Source organism: Sminthopsis crassicaudata, chromosome 3 (assembly GCF_048593235.1).
Source record: "Sminthopsis crassicaudata isolate SCR6 chromosome 3, ASM4859323v1, whole genome shotgun sequence".
NCBI lineage: Eukaryota > Metazoa > Chordata > Mammalia > Dasyuromorphia > Dasyuridae > Sminthopsis > Sminthopsis crassicaudata.
The window spans coordinates 637,683,787-637,703,974 of NC_133619.1; the positions used below are offsets into that span (position 1 = coordinate 637,683,787).

Genomic DNA, 20,188 nt, shown 5'->3' on the forward strand with positions numbered 1-20,188 from the left:
GCGGGGCGGGGGAGGCCCAGCACCTTAGTCTGGGCGAAAAGCTGGCCCTAACAGGTCCCTCCCAGTTACTGCCTAGTAACCCATAGGGCTGAAAACCTGAAGGGAACTCGCTCGGCTTCCAACCTTTTTTTTTTTTTTTTTTTTTCCCCAGGAGGGGAACCTGAGACCCAGAAAGGGCCAAACTCCCTCTTTTATCTGAGGGGTGAGCTAAAGGTCAGAAGTGGAAACCCCCGTTAGAGTGTTGGAGCCAGAACCAAAAGACTGAGATACTAAGTCCTGAAAGTCAAACCCGAGCCCAGCGGGAGACACCCAAAGAGAGCGCCCCAAAGCCAGTTTATCATCTAACCCCAGCCAGGAGAGAGAGCCGGGAGACAGGCTTAACTTTTCCAAAAAGAAAAGGAAACTGAGGTCAGGGATCTGGGCAGTGTCAGGACTGAAGCCCAGAGTTCTCGGGGTAAGCTCCACCTTTCTGAGGGAGTTTTTTGGGGAGCTCGCCTCTCCAGTGGGGAACTGTCCGATTCTAAGCCTGTGCTGGGGTCTGTCTTTGATCTGAACTTTTCACCTAACAGAAATCTTTCATTTTCCCAGATGAAGACTTTTCCTCCAACAGAACGGAGACTTGGGTTAGGCTGGAGACCTGGGAGCTTATGGGAAGCTTCTCTGGGGAAGAGGGGTTGGCCAGGAGGGACCTTCCCAGGAGCTGGGACCTCCCCAAGTCTCCCTGGGTCCCGTGAGCCTGTGGTCTTTAAGTTTCACCTGCCAGTCGAGTGGCTGGCTCTCACGCTCCACAGTGACTCACCCACCGCAGGGTGTGTTATGTGTGGGGGCCCTTCCTGGAATCAGGTGACGTAAGGGCAGGGAGGGGGGCCTGGTCTATGTTGGGGTTCCTCTCTCTTTGTAAACAGAGCTGAGGGACCCAGTTCCTCAGGGTGCTCTTTAGATCTGAGCCTCGATTCCATCTCAAAAAGCAGGTGACACTGACTCAAAGACAAGGCCACTGCCCCCTGACAGGCAAGATGGAATGGCCCGCCCCCACTCCCTTCACCCAGAGGTTCCCCAAGGTCCTGAAGGAAGCTCCTTTGCCAAGCCCCTTCCCCACTTCCCAGTCAGCCTCGAGCAGGATTGGTTTGTCTTGCTCTTGGGATCGGAGCTTGTGGGTACATTCCAGCATCCTGACTCATTCTAGCTATGCTCTGAGCTCCCCATGCTCCACCCCCTAACCCAGAGCCTTTCCTCACCGTGCCTCAGCACTAGGACGCCTGGGTCTAGGCCCAGCTTTACGGAGGCAAGGTGCAGAGGGCCGGTCTGTGACTCCCACTGAATTTGTCTCAATCAAAGATCACACCTGGCTGCTGTGCTCAGGGATCCAGGCTCTCTTTGCCCTCCTGCATAAAATGTGTGTGTGTGTGTGTGTGTGTGTGTGTGTGTATACATACATATATATAATATATGTATGTATATACACACACACACACATGTAAATTTATATATATATATGGATATTTAATTTCAAGGCTTCTGGCAGCTTGGTTTGGAGTATGAGTAAACATACAAAGACCTGGATTGAAATTGTACCTCACACACTTATTAGCCGGATGACCTCAAGCTAATCCAACAGCCTTCCTAGTCTGTTTCCTTTTCTGAAAGTCAAACGAATTCCCTTCAGGTTTTCAGTCCTATGGGTTAGGATGGCACCAGAGCGGGGCCATGCCAAGCTCCCCTCCTGCTCTAAAGCTATGTTCTGAGAAGCCCGTTCCGCCATCCGGCCCGACTTCTTGGGGTCCCAAGTTTTCAGCCTGGCATCTGCAGCCTTAGGCTCAGATTTCTCCCGCCTCAGGAATCCTTCTATTTCTAGTGCTAGCACCAAGACCTGCACAGAGTGGACATTTTACAGTTTCCTCCTTCTGAGGCCCATAGAAAGGGTTTCACTCTCCTTCCAAATTTGGGTCCCCTCCTCCGACGCTAGCCCAACCTGCGGAACTCCTGAAATTCTAAAGCCTCCCAAGTTTCTAAGATTTCAGGGTCTTCTCCCCTTCTCCCCAACCCCTTGACAGTTACAGGTGCCAGATCCCCAGCCTCTGACCCCTCGGGTATCCTTCTTACCCATCAGCCACTACCTAGCCTTTAGGGCCAGATCAGATCTCATTTTCCGGGATCTCCCAGAATCCCTCCGTGGAATCCTTGGTGGGGGGGCCTCCCCATACTCAAAGCCAGCCCTTGGGTTCCCTCGTAGGAATTTACATACAGTAAGCACTTAATAAATTATTGAATTGGGGACAGCATCACCTCCTTTGGAGGATCTAGGATTAAGCGCTTTTTGTCCTTTCCCTTAGCACACGGCATATGCTTGTTCTGGGTTGGACTTAGCTCACGTTCTCTTCAGCAACACTGGCTTCCTCTGGCCCGTGAACACTCCAGGTAGCCTCCGGTCCCTGGCCCAGGAAGTGAGGTGCCTGGAGATGTTAAGAGGGAAAGTCCCGATTTGGGAAGTCTGGCTCTAGGAGCTGATGGGAATCCCCTCTGGAATGAGGTTGGGGAAAGGGTGGGACTGGGGGCCAGGGCCCTGGGATGGGGGAGGGGTTGGGGAGGGGGCGGAAATTGTCGGATCTAAAAATATCATCAAGTTTCCGGCCCAGAAGGTGGGCAGAGTTTCCAGAACAACAAGGGAGAGGGAGGCCAGGACCGGAAACCGCCAAGGCCTGAGAGAATGAGAGATTGAGAAAGAGACAGACCGACAGGCAGAGACGGGAGAGAAGAGAGAGACGGAGAGAGGAGAGGGAAGGAGACAGAGGAAGGTTGAGAGGGAGGGGGTGACTGCAGCCCTCAAGTGTCAGACAGCTCACACACACAGGCCACAGGCCGGGCCAGAGCGTGTGTCTGTGCCTCACTGTACCTTTCGGGTGAGATGGGCTGAACTGGGAGGAGGGGGGAGGGGTTGCTCAGTTACACAGAGGGGGGTCCTCGGGGCGTCTGCCTTTGAGGGCCTCTGGTGGGGCCCAGTGACACCTCGCCTCATGACCGCATGTGCCCCCCCCCACAGGCGGGGGGAGAGGACACTTTGTCCTAAGCTGCGTGTCCTCCCTCCCCCTGGCTAAGGGGCCAGAGGAATTTCCCAGGCCTGGCAGAAGGGCAGGGACCCTCCCGTAGGGGCGGCCACAGCTGGCTCCCAGATGTTCCCGGAGAAGCTGGGTCAGGACACCCCCCTCCCCAGCAGTGGGCACAGTTGCAGGACACTGCTCCGCCCTTCTCACTTCTCCTTTGGGGCTAAAAATACTCCCGACCCCGGCGCCCGGGCCCCACCCCCCTTGCACAATCAGCGGGTGACGCAGGCAGGCCTAGGAGGGGCCTGAGACTCCCCCCAGCCCCCAAGGCCGCTGGTGAAGGCCAGCGTGGGGAGAAATCTGGGGAAGAGGAAGAGTAACTCCGTGATCCCTGCCTACCCGGCTCGGGCCCCAGCCCTCACTTCCCAGTCCTGGTTCCCTTTCCCCAAAGCAGGCACTGAGGCTTCCCCTAAACTGGGAGCTCGGGGCGGCTGACTAGGAATTAGCGTCACAGCCCCCCCCCCCCAGGGACTTCTCCAAACCCCCCCTGCCCCAGGCTGGGCCATCCTTCCTCTTTTCAGGCTCCTGGGGTCAGAGGCCCTAAAGGGGATCTCAAGAGGTCAACCAGACCCGGCCCTCAGTGAGAGGAAGGTGGCGTCTGGCCCAGGGCCCCCAAACCCAGGCTTCGTAGCGCCTGCACTCCGGCTCCCCGGAGGAGCCCCCCGGGATCCAGCCCGAGGTGGAGGCGCGGGCGCTGGGGGGCGCTGGAGCTGTGATTATATAACTGGGGGATTTCCTCCTCCTGGGAGCCGGGTGAGTCAGGAGCTGTGTCAGCAGAGCTGGCCTGGCCAGGACCCAAGCTCCCGCCCCTCCCCCTCCTCTTCCTTCCCCTGTCGGGGACCCAGGCTTTCACCCCAGAGCTCTTCACTCCTCCATGTCCCAAGTTTCCTGGTGAAAGGAGACAGAAGGGGCGGGGGCAGGGCGGAGGTCCGGGGCCTCCTGCAGAGACAGAGCGCCCCGGCCAGAGGCCGGCGGGCGGTCACAGGGCCCCAGCCAGGGGCAGTCCCCGGCAAAGGCAGGAAGGAGAGCGAGGTCCAGTTAGAGAGAGCGCCGGCAGAGCGGCCGGCCAGAATCCCGCGGCCCGGGAAGAGAGAGAGCCCCAAAGAGAGTCCCAGCACAGAGATCCAGGGGAAATGACTCGGTTCCGGGAAGAGGGACGGGAAGGGGGGGAGGGGAGAACGAGTCGGGCGTAACTGACAAGGGTTCCAGGCTCTCTCCTCCCTCCCACCTTTTTGCCCCTGGGAGGAGGCGCAGGCGCAGATGCAGACGCCAGATGGGCGGGGCCACCCAACAGATGGTCGTCCTCTGGCGCCCCCTGCTGCAAGAAGCGGGGCTGCCCTTCTCCCAGACCCGGGCGGGTCACCCCTTTCCCTGCCCCCGGTCCTGAAGGTCCAACCCCAGAGAGGAGAAAGAGCCTTGACTCAGGAACTTTTAATAAAAAAAAAAAAAAAAAATCTAACCCCATCCTTTAAATCTCCCCCCTCCCCCCCTCCCCGGCTCGCCGTGGGTTTCCCGGGGTCAGAGGCCTCCCGGGGCCGGCAGCTTGCCCGTGACCTTGTTGGAGCACTCCAGCAAGGCGTTGTGGATGTCCTTAGCACAGCCGATCTGGGCTTTGATCATGCTCAAGTACTGCGGGTAGGGCAGGCTCTCGGCCTGCACCGCGTCCGGTTTCGTGGCCGTGGGCACCAGCGTCGGGGAGTGCTTGGCGCTGTCGTAGCTCTGGGACAAACACTCATAGGCCAGGCGCTGGGGGGAGGGGACACAGGGACAGAGAAAGAGATGGGGGAGGGCAAAGAGAGGAAAGGGGAGGGGGAGAGAGGCACAGAAGGGGGGAGAGGAGGGGCAAAGAAGGAGCAGAGGGGGAGGGAGAAAGACAAGGAGAGTGAAAGGGCAAAGAAAGAGAACAGGGGGAAGGAGAGGAGGAGACACAGGAGGAGAGAAGGGGGGAGGGGGAGAGACAAAGTCTTGTCAGTCAAGTAAACTTATCATACCTCCCCTCAAAGAGCCCTTCTGTTCCCAAAGAAAGGCAGCCCCAGGAATCTTGCATCCCAATAGAAGGCGGCTAGAACTAGTGCTAGAACTGCCCAAAAAGGTGAGAACAGGGAAATTCAGCCAGCTTTTCAGGAGTAGGCCTCTAAGCAGCTACCCCGGTGGGAAGCCAGGCCTAGCCCTTGGTCCCCAAAGAGCCTCAGGCTGGGCCAATATCCTTCAGCGGTAGCTCACTCATGTCCAGCTCTCCCAGACCCCCTTTGGGCTTTCATAGCAGAGATACTGGAGGGGCTTGCCATTTCCTTCCTCAGCTCATTTTACAGAGGAGGAAACTGAGGCAGATGGAGGAAGTGACCAGTGACCCTTGCCTCCCTCACCATCTCAGTATTTACATCTAGGAACTGGTGACTGAAAAGATGGGCCAAGGCCTGGCTCCCCCTCGTCGTCCCTAGAACTCCTCAGGAGTCTGTGCTGGGGTTTGATTTTCCAGCTGCTTTTGGCACAGGACCTGACAGTGAGAACGCTTAGTAAATATTAGAACAAAACCTTTCAGGTGAATGGCCTGAAGTCCTGTTTTCTAAGAGCAAAGAGGGAAGGAAGATGAAAAATTTGAAAAGAAAAGCTGTTTCTGGAAACAGAGCCAAAGGGAGGCAAGTTCCCAGGCTTGGAGAGGAACTCAGAGTTGGCTAGGAATGACCGGACAAGCAGAGTTAGGACAAAATGGTCTGAGTCTTAAAGACGAAGTGGGGACCTGAGAGCTGAAGGGGGAGTCACTGATTCTACCTCTTTAACTTTACAAGTGGTAAAACCCAGGGAGAGAGGCCAAGGGATTTACACCAGGTCAAACGACTCGCTAGGGGGCGCCGCAATAAAGAGTGGAAGATTCAAATCCAGCCACAAGACACTTCATAGTCAGGTGATCCTGTCTGTCTCAGTTTCCTCATCTGTAAAATGAACTAGAAAAGGAAATAGCCTTTGCCAAGAAAGTCCCAACAAGGGGTCAAGTGACAAATGACTGAACAGCCTGCTGCTTGCTGGCCATTGGAGGCTCCCCCCACTGACCATGCTGGCAGGATGACCTGCCTCAGATTCACCCCTGTGTCTGTGTGTCCCTGGGGTAGCCAATTCCAGTCACCCAGCATTGATTAAGCTCTTACTATGAACCTGACACTGGAAAAAGGAGGCAAAGAGAGCAGGCCCAAGGGGAAGGGCAAACTTTAAAGGAGATCAGGAAAGATTCTCCTAAAGGAAAAGGGATTTTATCTGTGAGGGAGGGCGGTTTGGCAGCCAAAGAAATGCCTGGAGCCTGGAAGTGGAGCATCTGACAGAGGAGCAGCAAGGAGGCCGGTGCAGCTCGATCACCGAGTTTGTGTTCGAGTGTAAGGACAGCAGAAGGGTTGAAGGGGGGCCGGTAAAAAAGAGCTTTAAAAGCCAAGCCGAGGCAGAGCTTATTAATCCTGGAGGTTACAGAAAAGAGGGGTGATTTAGGAAGACCGTTTCTGTAGCTGAGTGGAGAGGGGAGAGACAGGCAGACCCCCCACCGGTCACCGCAAAAGCCCAAGAATGAAGCCATGATGAACTACAGCGGTGTCACTGGAGACAAGGGGGCTGCTGGCCAGATGCCGGGGAAGCTGAAGTGACAGGTCTTGGCAAGTGTTTGGATGGGGGGATTGAGAGCAAGGGAGCAGTGCTCATGGAGGATCCTTTTCTTTTGAGTCTGGGAGAATGGCAGGGTCTGGACGGTAACGGGGGCGCATGGAAAGTGGGACAAGATGACTGTTTGGCTTTGGATGTGGTGAATGTTTAAGCTGTTCAGTAGAGGTGGCAGCCCCTGGTGATGGGAAGGGAAGTCGCGGGAAACAAATAGAGCAGAGAATCATTATGAAAGTGGCTAATTGAAGACTTTCCATTCTCTAAGTCTCTTATGCTGCAGAGAAAATGCTGTCACTGACAGGAGGACTTCTCCACACCAGCATAGCAAAGGCCAACTTAAAACTGGCGAAGCCCTGAATGGGGGTGCTGCGGCCCCTGAGGCGCCCTTTGTGCCGCCTCATCCTTCAATGGCCCTGGCAGTCTTCTCCTCCAGAGTCCACTCCACCTCAACCCAAGCCTGGACTCGTTCCCCAGTGACACGCCTCAGTCCTGGTTCTCTGGGGCAGTGGATTTGGAAATGCCCTGGATTCAAAACCCAGCCTCGTCATTTACTGCATGTTATATGGAGCAAACATAGGCTTTCTCCCAGCCTCAATTTTCGCCTCTGCAAAACGGGGCTGCACGGGGGGGGGGGGGGGGGGGGGGGGGGGGGGGCTCTGGAGCTCCTTGGAAAACTAAGATCTCATCATCCTGGCTTTGGCGGGCCTGATCTCATCCTCCCTTCCAATCCTGAATCACTCCGCTGGCCCGGGCCTCGGAAGCCCACTACAAAGGGTCTTGGTCTTAGAGAGCAGCCCCTTTCGTACCCTCGGGCTTGGGGGCCCCCCTGGGGGCCTTTGACCCCAGGGAAGGGGACTACCTCCAGCCTCCTCTTACCAGGCAGAGCTCCAGCTGGTCACAGAGGGCATAGAACTCCTCCAGGCTCTTGTCGAAGCGCTGCAGCCCGCCTTCGCTGCTCTTCCTGGGATGGAACAGAGAAAGTGGCTCAGAGAGGGAAGCCCGGGCTTCCAGGGATCTCCCAGAGGCGCCTCGGGGCCCTGAGCAAGGGAGGGCTACTCACTGTCCGTTGTCGATGTTGGTATTCTGCACCAGGTTCTGGGCGGCCACCTTCATCAGGTTCTGGGATGGAATGAAAAAGGCGGGGTCACGTCCGGAAAACCACGCCCAAGGCGGGCCCAACTCTCCCTCCCCGCCAATGGCAGGTCAAACTCTGACCTTCAAGCACCGCCTCTTTTCTAACTATCGAGCCAATCCTCGACCCCATCATCAGCCTAGCTCCACCTTCACAACACACGGCCGACGGGCTCCCACCGACTCTTCACTACCTCCCCCAGTCCGCATGCGCACACTCCAGCGCTCTCCTGGTCCCGCCTTCTCCCGTGTTCAGGGTCAATCCCAGGGTTAGCGTCCTCAAACACACAGACTAGGCTCTTTATCGAATCACGCCCCCTCAGAAGCCCACCCACCAATTGCCATCCCCGCCTAGTGCCGGATCGGGGCTGTGGGCCAATCACCTGGAGGCTCTCTTTGAGCTGCGGAATCAGCAGCTTGTAACGCTGTACCGGGTCGAAATCTTGTTGTTGCTGCTGCAGGAGGCTGTTCTGTGCGGCCTGAATTTGTGAGGCTGCTACAAGCTGTGCAGAGGAAGGCTGTTGCTGCTGCGGCGCCTGAGGCTGCTGAGCCCCCGGAACAGAGGCACCAGCGGATCCCGGGCCGGACACGCCGGCCGTAGGTGGTGGCGGAGGCTGCGGGGCCCCCTGCGCTGGTGGCGGTGCCGCCATCTTTTCTTCCTTATATGCGCCGCCGCCAGTTGGTCACAGCCTCAATCACTCAAGGCGACCGCGGATATGCGTCACTTTTAGGCCTAGCCTTAGCGAACCGATCAATCCCAAACTCCGAGGTTGCATTGGGACCGCCTCTTCCCTCGTCATCATTCCCGTCTGTGCACGTCCGCCCAATCACGAAACTCTCCTTCCTCAAAAACCCGCCTCCTTCCACTGTGGCCAATCCGTCCCGATTAAAAAAAAAAAAAAAAAAAAAAAAGACCTAATCCGAACTACGTTTCCCAGAAAGCATTTTATAGGCGGTAGATAGTTTGGCCCTGGAGTCCCGCGGGGTCCTCGCTGCCGCCGCCGACTGGGAGGCCGGGAGGCGGAGCGGCTCACAGGGTTGCCTGGAGAGCCGCCTGCGTGGCTCGCGGGCCGGGGCTGGCCCTTTCGTGACTAGCAGTCTTCGTCGTCGTCATGGCGCCCACCATCCAGACCCAGGCCCAGCGGGAGGACGGCCACAGGTGAGAGAGCGCTGCGTCCCCCCCCCCCCCTCCTTTTAGGAACCGCCCCCAGCCCGGGAGCCTCGCTGCGCCGGGCCGGCAGTGCGCGGCCGACGTCACTGGCCCTCCCCGTGACGTCCGCGCACCCCTGGTTCTGGGTGACGTCACCGAGCTCCATCCTGGGTTGCTACCCCCTTTCCCCATTTGGAATCCCGGGTTTCTTTCCTCTTCCTCGCTCGGGAGGCCTCCGGAGGCTCTAGCCCAGTCAACGCTTTGCGACCCCCCTCTCACCCTTGGGTGCTTCATTCTACGCTTTGAGATCGCATCCTCGGACTCCCTGTAGAGGGGCTCCAACTCAGGGGGGGGGGCGTGGGGGGAGGGGCCGTCCCGCACGGGGCAAGAATGACCCGAATCCTTGTGTCCCCCCCCAGACCCAACTCTCACAGGACTCTGCCGGAGAGGTGAGTGCGGCTCTGACCTGCATGTGTAGTGGGGAGGAGTCAGGACCCCCCGCCCCCCCCCCCCCCCCCCCCGCGGGGCAGCAGATGTGGGGCTGACCAGCATGTGCAGAGGAGGTTCTGCGCATCATGTATACTGTGGGGGAGTGGGGATCCCTGGGGCAGCAGAGGAGGGCTGAGTGCCTGAGTACCAGAGGTACAGCAGAGTCCGAGGTGCATGTGGGAGGGGGGCCGCAGGGGAGCGCCCCTGTTCTGAGTCGTTTGCTCTTAGGTCCGGCGTGGTCTGTCGAGTTAAGTACTGCAACAGTCTTCCAGACATCCCTTTTGATCCCAAGTTCATCACCTACCCCTTCGACCAGAACAGGTGAGCTCTGGCCCGGCCCTCCAGGCTTCCAAGCTTGGCGCCTCCAGGTCTCGCCCCCACCTCTCCTGCTCTGCAAGGGGGAGGGACGAAGAGGAAGTTCCTGACACCGCGTCTGAGAAGGACCAGGGCGGCTGGGGGGGGGCACCGGGCACAAAAGATGGCAGGCCCTTCCTCCAGGAAGCTCTCTTACCCCTCCCCCCCCAGGTTTGTCCAGTACAAGGCGACCTCTCTAGAAAAGCAGCACAAACATGATCTGCTCACGGAGCCAGACCTGGGCGTCACCATTGATCTCATTAACCCCGATACCTACCGGATCGACCCTAACGGTGAGGCCCCCAGGGGAGATGGGCAAAGACTGGGAGGAGCCCGCTCAGGCTGCCCCCCTCCACTTCCTCACACCACCACCTGCTCCAGTTCTTCTAGATCCGGCAGATGAGAAGTTACTGGAAGAGGAGATCCAGGCCCCAACCAGTTCTAAAAGGTGACTGGGAGGGGAGCTGTCAAGGGAAGGGGCGGCTGCAGGCCTGAGGAAGTCCTGGAGCTCAAGCCGCTCCTTCCTCCTGCCTCCAGGTCCCAGCAGCATGCCAAAGTGGTACCCTGGATGAGAAAGACAGAATATATCTCCACGGAGTTCAACCGTTACGGAGTCTCTAATGAGAAGCCCGAAGTCAAGTGAGCGGGGCCGGGGGAAGGAGCGGCTGCGGGCAGGGGGTCCGTGCCGTCCGGCTCCCAGGCCGCCATCCCTACTCCTTTCTCTCCCCTAGGATCGGGGTGTCTGTGAAGCAGCAGTTCACCGAGGAGGAGATCTACAAGGATCGAGACAGCCAGATCACGGCCATCGAGAAGACTTTTGAGGATGCCCAGAAGTCGGTAATGGCGGGGTGAAGGCCGGGAGCCGCCTCAGAGCGGGGGAGGGCCTGGGAGCCCCATTTTTATGGATTCTTCTGCTCCTCAGATTTCTCAACACTACAGCAAGCCTAGGGTCACTCCGGTGGAGGTGATGCCCGTTTTCCCAGACTTCAAGGTCAGTCTCAGAGAATCCGGAGGTGGGAGGGAAGCAGCGGTTCCCTGGCCTTTTCTGAGCCCCCTCTCCCGGCTCTTCTCAGATGTGGATCAATCCGTGTGCCCAAGTGATCTTTGACTCGGACCCAGCCCCCAAGGATACCAGTGGCCCTGCGGCCCTAGAGATGATGTCTCAAGCCATGATCAGGCAAGTCGGGAGAAATGGTGCCGTGCCCTCCAGGCTGTGGCTCCTTCCCTTCCAACACCCTCCCTCCACCTTCCAGGGGAATGATGGACGAGGAGGGCAACCAGTTTGTGGCCTACTTTCTGCCAGTGGAAGAGACTATGAGGAAGCGCAAGCGGGATCAGGAAGAAGAGATGGACTATGCGCCAGATGACGTGTAAGTTGGAGGGGACGGAGGGTCACCGGGCCGGAGGGCAGGAGCCGGAGGAGAGTTGACCACACTTTGGCCTTCCTTCCCCAGCTACGATTACAAGATTGCCAGGGAGTACAACTGGAACGTCAAGAACAAGGCTAGCAAGGGCTATGAAGAAAACTACTTCTTCATCTTCCGAGAAGGTGATGGTGTCTACTACAACGAACTGGAAACCAGGTGTGCAGGGGGTGTCAGCCCGGCCCCCCAGAGCTCAGGCTCGGCAGCAGTAGGGCTCCCTGACCTCCTTCTGTCCTCCCCGTAGGGTCCGTCTCAGCAAACGTCGGGCCAAGGCCGGAGTGCAGTCCGGCACCAATGCCTTGCTGGTGGTCAAACACCGGGACATGAATGAGAAGGAGCTGGAAGCGCAGGTAAAGGTGCTGGGCATCCAGGTGTGACCAGGAAGGGGGAGGGGAAGCAATTTCCTGAGCTTTTGGTCCTTTCCCACCTCAGGAAGCTAGAAAGGCCCAGCTTGAGAACCATGAGCCAGAAGAGGAGGAGGAAGAAGAGCTGGAGCTGGACAAGGAAGCCCCAGGCTCTGGTAAGTGCTCCGGGGGCCTGCTGGTATACCCAGCAGAAGCTAGGGAGGGAAGCAGGGCACCAAACTCCTCCTCCTCCTCTCCTCAGATGAAGATCGGGAAAAGGGGAGCGGCAGTGAAAAGGAAGCCAGTGAGGAGGAGGAGGAGGAGGAGGAGCGCTCAGGGAGCGAGAGTGACCGGGGAGAGGAGGAGAAGGAGGAGAGTGACAAGAGCGGCAGCGGGGAAGACGAGGCTGAGGAGGAGAGCAGCGAGGACGAGGCCCGCGCTGCGCGAGACAAGGAGGAGATCTTCGGCAGTGACGCAGATTCGGAAGACGAGGAGGAGGAAGAAGAGGAAGAGGAGGACGACGATGGGGGAGGCCGGGCCAGGGGCAGTGGGGAGGAGGAGGAGGAGGAGGAAGAGAGCGGCAGTGAAGCTGGGCCTGGGCGGCGCAGCCGCAGTCCCAGCCCCTCCTTCCTCAGTGCCAGCGACCACTCGGCCCAGGAGGATGGCAGCGAAGGGGGCGCCTCAGACTCCAGCGAGGAGGCCAGCGACAGTGACTGAGGCCGCCAAGCAGGCCCGGAGGGGCTGGGCCTCTCCAGCTCAGGCACCATTCTCAGGACAAACAGAAAATACCTATTCTTTTTTTTTTAAACTTTTGCTGTCAATAAAAGCGATGTGTTTACAAGTTGAAAGCCAGGAATCCCATTTGTTCCCTTTATCCCAACACACTTCTCCCTTTCTCCCACAAAGGATGCTGGGATGGCCATCCCCATCCCTTCCCTCTTTGCAGACAGAGGGGAAAGGGGACTCACCCCCACCACATACACACATTCCCCCACTCCACACTATGGGGCCCTATCCCAAGAAGAAGGCGGCCAAAGATCGGGTCAGAGTAATTTTGGGTTTTCATTAAATGTATTATAACAAAGGTCAGAATTTTTTTTTTCCAAAATAAGCCCGGACCATTAAACAAGTGAAACTCCAACAAATGTGTTTTCTCCAACAGAGAGAAAAACTGTGTACAGTTACTCAAAGCTGCTTCTGCCAGTGGGGCTGGGGAAAGATGGGGGTGCTGAAACCATGGAGGGCCCGGGAGGGAGGGGAGAGAGGGGACGGGGGACTGGGTCCTGCCCGTCGGGGTGGGGGCCGCCTGCGTCCCACACTCTGGTGTCAGGCTGGAGGGTGGCGAGAGGATGGTTTTCTCCTCTCTGGGGGTCCCCACCCCCTTCCAATAGGGAGGTCCTCGCTGCTAGACTGAGCCGGCTCATGCCTAACAGTTTGATGGGATGGGACCCGGCTGGGGAGGGGGCAGGGGGGGTAACCTAGAGTGGACAGGAACCCCTACCCCACAAAACACCATTCTGCTGATTCCAAATCGTGGTGTCCCCTGTCCCCCCCTTGGGGTGAGGATCCCCAGGAGACGGGGGACAGGCAAAGGCACAGCAATATGGAGGGGATGGGGGAGAGGGGCTTGCATAGGTTGATGAGTGCAAGAGGTACATAAATAAACCCGAGCCCCTCCCCACCCCTCCCCCCAGCCAGGGTGTGGGGAGGCCCCCCTGGAGATGAGGCCCCTGGGATTCCCTGCCCCCTCCCTCCCTGGGCAAAAAAGGAGGGCAGGAAGGGGGAAGGGACCAGGAGCCGAGAAGGGGAAGCGGAGCCAGGGGCACCAGACTGGTGGCTGTTGGGAAGGGAGGGGCCAGGAGGTCTGGGGTGGGGGGGATTTTTGGTTTTTTTTTTTTTCCAACATTTTGTTTCTTTAATAACATACGTAATGGTTACCAGCCATAGTCATAACAAAAGTTATTCATAAAATGTATCTAAAAATAACATTTTTTTTCCTTTTCTGTGTGAAAAGCTTGAGAGAGTCCCAGCAGGAAGGGGGGAGGGTGGGAAAGGCTTCTGTACCAAGAAGAGGCCCACCTTGGGGCGGGGGAGGAGAGGGCCGGGGCTCCGCCGGCTCTCCTCCGGCGCCCCCGCTCTCTCCCCCCCCAAGGGGCCGGGGGTGGGACTCTAGGCTATGATGTAGTGTTCCACTTCAGTGAGGTCACGACAGAGCAGGGAGAGGGTTAGAAGAAAACAAAAAAACTTAAAGAGAAGCCCTTCCACTGCCCACCCCCAGTCTCTCACCTGCTTTGGGTGGGGCTACAGAAGGGGTGTGTGTGAAGGGAGGGGGCATTAAGGCAACAGACTTTCTGACCCCACTGGCCGCTCCCCCACCTATTTGCCCTGCCCTACCTCCCCCCCGGGGGCCTCCAGGAGCTAGGCAGGGGGTAGAGGGGAGTCTGGGGGGCAGGGTGGAAGGAGGATGGGGGCAAGAAGGCGCTGCCTTCTGCCCTGGTTCCATCCCCCAAACCCTCAGCCTCCCCTGTCGCCCTCCCTCCACACATCATGGCTCAGAGAGACCCGATGAAGAGATTAAAAATGAGAGGAAGGGAGAGTGTGATTGAAAGAGAGACAGAGAAACCGCTAAGAACTATATAAATATATGTCTTAAATAGGCCTAAGAAATTAATCGTACGGAAACTCTGGGAAGGAGAGAGAGAGAGAGAGAGAGAGAGAGGCAGAGGGAGAGGGGGGAGAGAGAGAGAGATAGAGAGAGAGAAAGAGAGAGAGAGAGAGAGAGAGAGAGAGAGAGAGAGAGAGAGAGAGGAGAGAGAGAGAAAGAGAGAGAGAGAGAAAGAGAGAGAGAGAAAGAAAGTGAGAAAGAAAGAAAGAGGGAGAAAGAGGGAGAGAGAAAGAGGGAGGTGGTCCCCCGATCCTTGGGGGAAGGTGTGTGTGTCTGTGAGAAAGGGGGAGAATGATGGAAGAAAACAAGACTTTTGTCTCCTCCCACAAAGTGTTGACCAGAGCAGGCAGATCTGTGCTCTGTCACCCCCCACTGCTCTCAGGCAGGCCCCCCCCAAGGGGGGTGGGGGGAATCTGGTGAGCTCCTTTGGAGTCAGTTTCCCTGGGGAGGGGTGGCCATCGTCCGGAACGGACGCAGGGGAAAGAGGAGGTGCCCAGGGCAATTGCCCTGGCTCCCCTCCCTACCATGCCCTGGCCCTCAGCAGAGATCCCCCTCTATACCCTGCGTCATAGCAACGTGGGCTTCCGGGGGAGGGGGGCGAATGGTGTATATCAATATTAAACCAGAGTTAAAGGGATAATAAAGTAGAAAAATATTAGAACATATAACTGAGCCAACACCACCCCTCTGTCACTGAGGGGATAGGCGGCCCCTCTCCCCATCCCAAGGGGACGACGTGTCCGCTGGGCTCTCAGTCACATCAGATCGTGGAGGTTTTGTCTGTCCCATCTGCCGTGTGTGTGTGAGAGAGAGAGAGAGAGAGAGAGAGAGGAGGGAAGTCAGGAGCTGAAGCGGAGATGCGGGCCTCCCGCCCTCCCAGCCTCCCTGGGACTTGGGCCTCCTGCCCAGGGGGCTGCCACCAGGGGAAGATCCAGGGAATATTCTGGAGAAAGGGGAAGAGCTCTCACCACCCAAGGCGTGCTCCGTCATGCTGAGGCAGAGAGACTCCAGCGTGGGGTTGACTCCAGCACATCTACGTACATACATGATGATACAGGACATTTGCACATATTTCCATGAATCATCATGTTGGGAGAGAAAAATCAGAAGGGAAAACCCCAGAGAGAAAAAGGAACAGAAGAAAGAAAACGATGAAAATAGTACACGGCGATCCACATTCAGTCTCCATCTGAATCCATCTCTCTCTGGATGCAGCTGGCATTTTCCAAGAAAGTTTCTCAGGGATTGCCTTGGATCACGGAATTGCTGAGAAGAGCTAAACCCACCCCAGCTGACCATGTACAATGCTCCCTTCTCTCAGCACCAGTTCACGTCAGTCTTTCCACCTTTTTCTAAAATCATCCTGTGGATCGTTTCTTATGGAACAGTAATATTCCGTAACATTCACATACCATTACTTTAAAAAAGGGGCGCCACAAGCATTTTTGCACATGTGGGTCCTTTTCTCTCCTTGATCTCTTTGGGATATAGGCCCCAGCAGAGACACTGCAGCATCAAAGAGCATGCACAGTGTGGTAGCCCTTTGGGCATAGTACCCTATTGCTCTCCAGAATACCTGGATCTGTTCACAACTCCACCAACAATGCATCAGTGTCCCCATTTTCCCACATCCCCTCCGACATTCGTCATTGTCCTTTCCTGTCGTCTTAGCCAATCAGACAGGTGTGTATGGTATCTCAGAGTTGTCTTAACTTGCATTTCTCTAGAGCACCTTCTTTTCATATGAACATAGATAACCAGCACTGTGCATTTCACAAGCATAATCCAAAGCCAACCACCATTTATTTATATTTATTTTCATTTATTATTCATATTTATTATTATAAAATATATAATATACTGATTATTAATATATTATTATAATATATATTTAGCTGTATGCTAGGTGCTGTGCTCAGCTCTGCAGACACAAAAAGAGGGAAAAGGCAGTCCCTAATTGCATGAGGTCAAACTTGTGTGCTGGGAAATTCAAGTTACTTTTCCTCTCCATTCAGGCTTGTGAATATCCCTGTATTTTATGAGCAATGGACTGGCATTTAACTCCATGAACATCACTTATAAGCTTAGGAGACTCCACCTGACTATATAATTTCTAGATCTTTTGTTTATTCAGGCGGCCGAGTGGTTCAAGGGTTAGAGCACCAGAGCTGGAATGAGTGCTTTCACTTCTGACTGCTTTAATCCACTGAGGAAGAAACTGGTAAATCATTCTACTGCCTGAATCAAGAGAAATTCACGGCCAGTAGTGGCTTAGGTGAAAACGTCCACGGAGTCACAAAGAGTGGAAACCATGGAACACCAACAGGATCATCCCAGCACTGCTCCGAGTCTCCAAGTCTTAACTGAGACCTCACAGTCTACTCTAACCAGAGAAGTGGCCTTTTCTTTCCCCTCTTTCTTTTCTGTTTCAAAAACCAATCAATTATTATGACAAACAGCCCGCACCTCCCTAATTCCAGATGAAACATTAAAAAAAGATGTCTCTCAGCAAGTGAAACTCTGCTAACGGCTTTTGATGACATCCCATTTACTTTCCTTTTGTCCACATATCTACTTGTCCTTTAAATGTAGTCACAGAATCTCAGGTCAAAAAGGGACCTCTGAGGTCACGAAATCCACACCTCAATCTACAGCAATGACATGCGAGTTTTAACCTGACATGCAGAAGCAAAGATGAACTTGAAAAGATTAAGGCACAATGAAAACATGAGATCTCAAAATGCCATGAGGCAAAGAGAAAACAAGAAAAAGAGGAAGGAAAGAGGCAGAGAAGAAAAGAACAGGGAGAGGAATCAATCCCTGAACTTGAGAAGAAGCGCGCCAGAGCCCAGGCCCACGAAGAGAGAGGCTCACCTGGTGGGAACATGAGGAGAGCCTGGGGGGAGGAATGCACAGGGAGGGAGTGGGTGCGCTGCACGGAGCTCCGGCTCTGGCTGGGCATGCTGTTACTGCCTCCAGGGTTGGCAAACCACAGGTTCTGTAGGTGAGATATTGGGCGCAGAGAGACGGGTGAAAAGGGTGGGGAGGACCTCCCTCTCTGGAGCACTCCCCACCTGACGCAAAGGGGATACCTCCCTGAACTCCCGCCCTGACCTAGCCATACCTGTCGTCCTTGTCCCCCGAGACTAGGGCTGGTGAGGGCATGCCGAGGTGAGACGCCCCCAATGCCCGCAGGGCTCAGGATACCCATTCGGCTAGGCGGCAGGGCCCGAGGGGGCATCTGGAATTGGCGCTGGGCCCGTCGGGTCACTCCCATCCCCACAGAACCAGCTATGGGGAGCGAGTTGGAGCCAAAAGCCCAGCTGCCAAAACAGAAGGGCGAGGAGGTAAGGGGGGATGACCATCCCTCCTTGTCCTGCTTCCCACCCTGAAGAGGGCCGTGTGGCCCACCGTTTGGGAGGCTCAGCAGGAAGGGGCTGCGATTGAATGCACCCCCAGCCAAGGCCACAAGTTAAAAGTACAGCTGGGAGCTCTTGGCCACCCGCAGCAGTCTATGTTGGCAGTCATCAGTGCTCTCGTGCAAGGGGCACGCTGGGAGCTGGGCCGGGGCTGCCCCTGCTCGTCTCTTACCCCTTCTGCTGCTGCCGGTAGTTCTGCATCTCTAGGGCAGCTTTTCTGGGAAAGGTTCGGAGCAGCTTGAGGACCTGCTGCTTCCAGGACAGCAGGCGTTTCTTCTGTGTCTCGGTGAAAGCCTGGGGGGAAGGGAGCAGGTGAGCGGGCTGGCCAGGAGCTGGGGAGGAGCCCCAGGGGGACGCTGGGAAGCCTCACCTCATGTGTCAGGCACTTTTCGATGAGCTGGAGGTAACTGGTAATGTTTTCCTCATCTGGCCGGGACACCAGCAGCTGGGTGCACACTGCTCAGAGAAGGAGGAAGGGGAAGAACTGAGCGGGGGCCCTGTCTGCACTGGGGTTCAAGGGGAGCGCACTCCAGGAGACTCATGCTGGCACATGGCTCTGCAGCAGGACGGCAGGGGAGCGGGCCAGAGACATTTACTCCGGGAGGAAGCTCCAGCCATGCTCCAGGCTCTGGGCAACTCTCAGTTCCTGGAGCATTCATCCCCGCCCCTCCGTGGCCCCTAAGACAGAAACTCCTGGCCTCGTGTCTGAGAGCCCCCACCTCAGGACTCTACTTGCTCTCCATTCAATAGCACAAGGTGATCCAATCACCTCCACCCTAAGTGGTCACTACCAAAGCAAAGAGGAAGTGAGCCCCTGACCTCAGGGAGCTCCCCATGTACCGGGGAAGACGAGCCCAGACAAACAAAGCAGAGGGCACAGGGGAAGTACTGAAAGTACAAAGGACCCTGTGCGGGAAGGGGCTGATCTAGCCCTGCCCCTGAAGCATCCTTGGCCCTGCTCTAGATTCAGTAACCTGAGTCAAGGGGGCAGGCAGCAGGGCCCCAGTTTTCATCTCTGTTCCCTCACTCCTGGCCTCAGGCCCTGTGCTTGGGAAGGCTGATGGCTTAGGTGGTATCCAGGAAGGCATTCTCACCTTTGCCCATCACTCGGGTAAACTGGCTAGGGAGGTCTCCATCGGCGACGGGGGCTGTGGCCGGCTCGCTGCCGTCACTGGGGGCGGGGGCCGGCTGGGGGGGATAGCTTTCTGCTGGGGAATCCTTGGTCTCCGGGGTTTTCTCCGGGCCGGGGCGAGCTGGGGGGGGCTCGGCGCCCAGCGGCGGCTCCCCCCTTCCCCCCTCCTTGGCTGCAGCCACCACAGCTGCCTGCAGGATGCTGTAGGCCTTGATAGGTGTAACGATGATCTGCTGGAGCTCCTGTAATGCATTCCTCAGGTTCCCACCTTCCAGGACATCCTGATGATGGGTAGAAAGAGCGTCAGAAGACACATGAGAGCCCGGGGCGAGACAGAAAGAAATCCAAGGATCCCTGGGTCGCAGGGGGCATACGAGGGCCTCCTCTTCCTTGCCTGTCTAAAACCTGTGACTCTGAGCCCACTCTTCCTTTCTCTCCCCCACAGACGTAGCCTGACCCGGACCGCTAGGGGCTTAATAACATCTCAGGTGGGCGGTCTCTCGGGTGCTCCCTGCAGGGCTCTTGGGCTCCTAGGGTCCTGAACTTTAAAGCCAAAAGTGCTGAGTCTGACGATCTAAGTACCCAACCTGGCTTGGCCTTCAGGTGCCCCGCCCCCACTCCGAGTCGTCACCTTCTCCAGGGACTTGAGGACACTCTGCCTCTCACGCAGCTTCTGAATGCTCAGGGCAATCTTGTGACGGGCACCTTTGGTCACGTTCTGTGTAGGGAGAAGGAAGTCTCAGAGGAACCCAGAGAGGGCCTCCCAGGCTCCAGCAGAGCCAGAGTTGAGGAGGAGGGTCTGGAATGGGCCGGGTTCCCCTGAAATGCCTTCAGATGTCCTGCCAGAGGCCGGACCGAGGCCCAGGGCCTTCAGGGTAGCATAGGAGAGGCCACTTCGGGATCCCTCTGGCGCTGGCAGAAAAAAGTGGGGGCTCACCTGAGATTCCAGATGCTGCTCTGTCAGGGTCATCATCTCCTCGTAGCTCATCTGGGAGAAGAGGGCTGCGTACTTATGTAAGCGAAGACTCTTGAGCCACAATGGCACATCTGTGGAGGGAAGACGAGGGGTCCCATCTCCTGTGGGTGGTCCCTTTGCGCCAGCTGACCCCCTACGTCAAGAAGACCCTCCCTGCTTTGCTTTATGACGGCCCTCGTCCTCCCCTCAAATTCACCCCTTTGTTTTTATCTTTGCATACACAGAGGGAAGCACGTGGCTGGCTCCCCAATCAAGTGCGGGCAGGCGCTGTTTTAGCTTTGTCTGTGTACCCCCAGAGCTGAGGATGGAGCCTGGGACCCAGGAAGGACATCCTAAGTGACTGAAGATGAGGTTCTTTGCC

The 20,188-nt window shown here is 56.7% G+C and overlaps 3 protein-coding genes across 6 annotated transcripts in view; 1 reads left to right on the forward strand and 2 right to left on the reverse strand.

The window, feature by feature from the left end:
• Positions 1 to 2,247: 2,247 nt before the first annotated feature.
• MED29 (mediator complex subunit 29) lies at positions 2,248 to 8,680 on the reverse strand. 2 transcript variants are annotated; one of them, XM_074306854.1, is made up of 5 exons: positions 8,258 to 8,679; positions 7,804 to 7,862; positions 7,620 to 7,704; positions 4,656 to 4,847; positions 2,248 to 2,453 (listed from the first exon to the last, which is right to left on the reverse strand). In XM_074306854.1, exons 1-5 carry the CDS (start codon positions 8,522 to 8,524, stop codon positions 2,364 to 2,366), a joined length of 693 nt encoding a protein of 230 aa, XP_074162955.1. In that variant the 5' UTR covers positions 8,525 to 8,679; the 3' UTR covers positions 2,248 to 2,363. The 2 variants fall into 2 exon arrangements, with proteins under 2 accessions (XP_074162955.1, XP_074162956.1); XM_074306855.1 differs by lacking the exon at positions 2,248 to 2,453 and having other exon boundaries at positions 4,518 to 4,847; positions 8,258 to 8,680.
• A 145-nt stretch (positions 8,681 to 8,825) lies between these two features.
• PAF1 (PAF1 homolog, Paf1/RNA polymerase II complex component) lies at positions 8,826 to 12,719 on the forward strand. Of its 2 annotated transcripts, none has more exons than XM_074306851.1 (14): positions 8,826 to 9,033; positions 9,444 to 9,473; positions 9,742 to 9,834; positions 10,039 to 10,160; positions 10,249 to 10,315; positions 10,405 to 10,506; positions 10,599 to 10,704; positions 10,790 to 10,858; positions 10,941 to 11,044; positions 11,121 to 11,237; positions 11,322 to 11,450; positions 11,536 to 11,641; positions 11,724 to 11,811; positions 11,898 to 12,483. In XM_074306851.1, exons 1-14 carry the CDS (start codon positions 8,987 to 8,989, stop codon positions 12,350 to 12,352), a joined length of 1,635 nt encoding a protein of 544 aa, XP_074162952.1. In that variant the 5' UTR covers positions 8,826 to 8,986; the 3' UTR covers positions 12,353 to 12,483. The 2 variants fall into 2 exon arrangements, with proteins under 2 accessions (XP_074162952.1, XP_074162951.1); XM_074306850.1 differs by having other exon boundaries at positions 8,827 to 9,033; positions 11,724 to 11,815; positions 12,203 to 12,719.
• The window catches only part of SAMD4B (sterile alpha motif domain containing 4B), a 28,822-nt gene continuing 21,321 nt past the window's right edge, over positions 12,688 to 20,188 (reverse strand). The window contains exons 5-13 of one of the 2 annotated variants that reach the window (XM_074306849.1): positions 19,789 to 19,898; positions 19,483 to 19,569; positions 18,814 to 19,132; positions 18,090 to 18,175; positions 17,892 to 18,013; positions 17,425 to 17,623; positions 17,175 to 17,298; positions 15,269 to 15,333; positions 12,688 to 15,089 (exon numbers count right to left, since the gene is read on the reverse strand). In XM_074306849.1, coding sequence (XP_074162950.1) covers positions 15,287 to 15,333; positions 17,175 to 17,298; positions 17,425 to 17,623; positions 17,892 to 18,013; positions 18,090 to 18,175; positions 18,814 to 19,132; positions 19,483 to 19,569; positions 19,789 to 19,898 — 1,094 coding nt within the window. In that variant the 3' untranslated portion in view covers positions 12,688 to 15,089; positions 15,269 to 15,286. Of the gene's footprint in view, positions 15,090 to 15,268; positions 15,334 to 16,213; positions 17,299 to 17,424; positions 17,624 to 17,891; positions 18,014 to 18,089; positions 18,176 to 18,813; positions 19,133 to 19,482; positions 19,570 to 19,788; positions 19,899 to 20,188 lie in introns of those variants that run through there. The other variant, XM_074306848.1, reaches the window with a different exon arrangement.

Excerpts from the sequence above, each read along its gene's own strand:
- PAF1 (XM_074306850.1), top strand. The coding sequence starts at position 8,987 with ATGGCGCCCACCATCCAGACCCAGGCCCAGCGGGAGGACGGCCACAG. Across the intron at positions 11,238-11,321 it reads GACTATGCGCCAGATGACGT|CTACGATTACAAGATTGCCA; the intron begins GTAAGTTGGAGG and ends TTCCTTCCCCAG. Across the intron at positions 11,816-12,202 it reads GAAGCCCCAGGCTCTGGTAA|GAGGAAGAGAGCGGCAGTGA; the intron begins GTGCTCCGGGGG and ends GAGGAGGAGGAG.
- MED29 (XM_074306854.1), bottom strand. The coding sequence starts at position 8,524 with ATGGCGGCACCGCCACCAGCGCAGGGGGCCCCGCAGCCTCCGCCACCA. Across the intron at positions 7,705-7,803 it reads ACCAACATCGACAACGGACA|GAAGAGCAGCGAAGGCGGGC; the intron begins GTGAGTAGCCCT and ends GTTCCATCCCAG. Across the intron at positions 4,848-7,619 it reads ACCAGCTGGAGCTCTGCCTG|CGCCTGGCCTATGAGTGTTT; the intron begins GTAAGAGGAGGC and ends CCCTCCCCCCAG.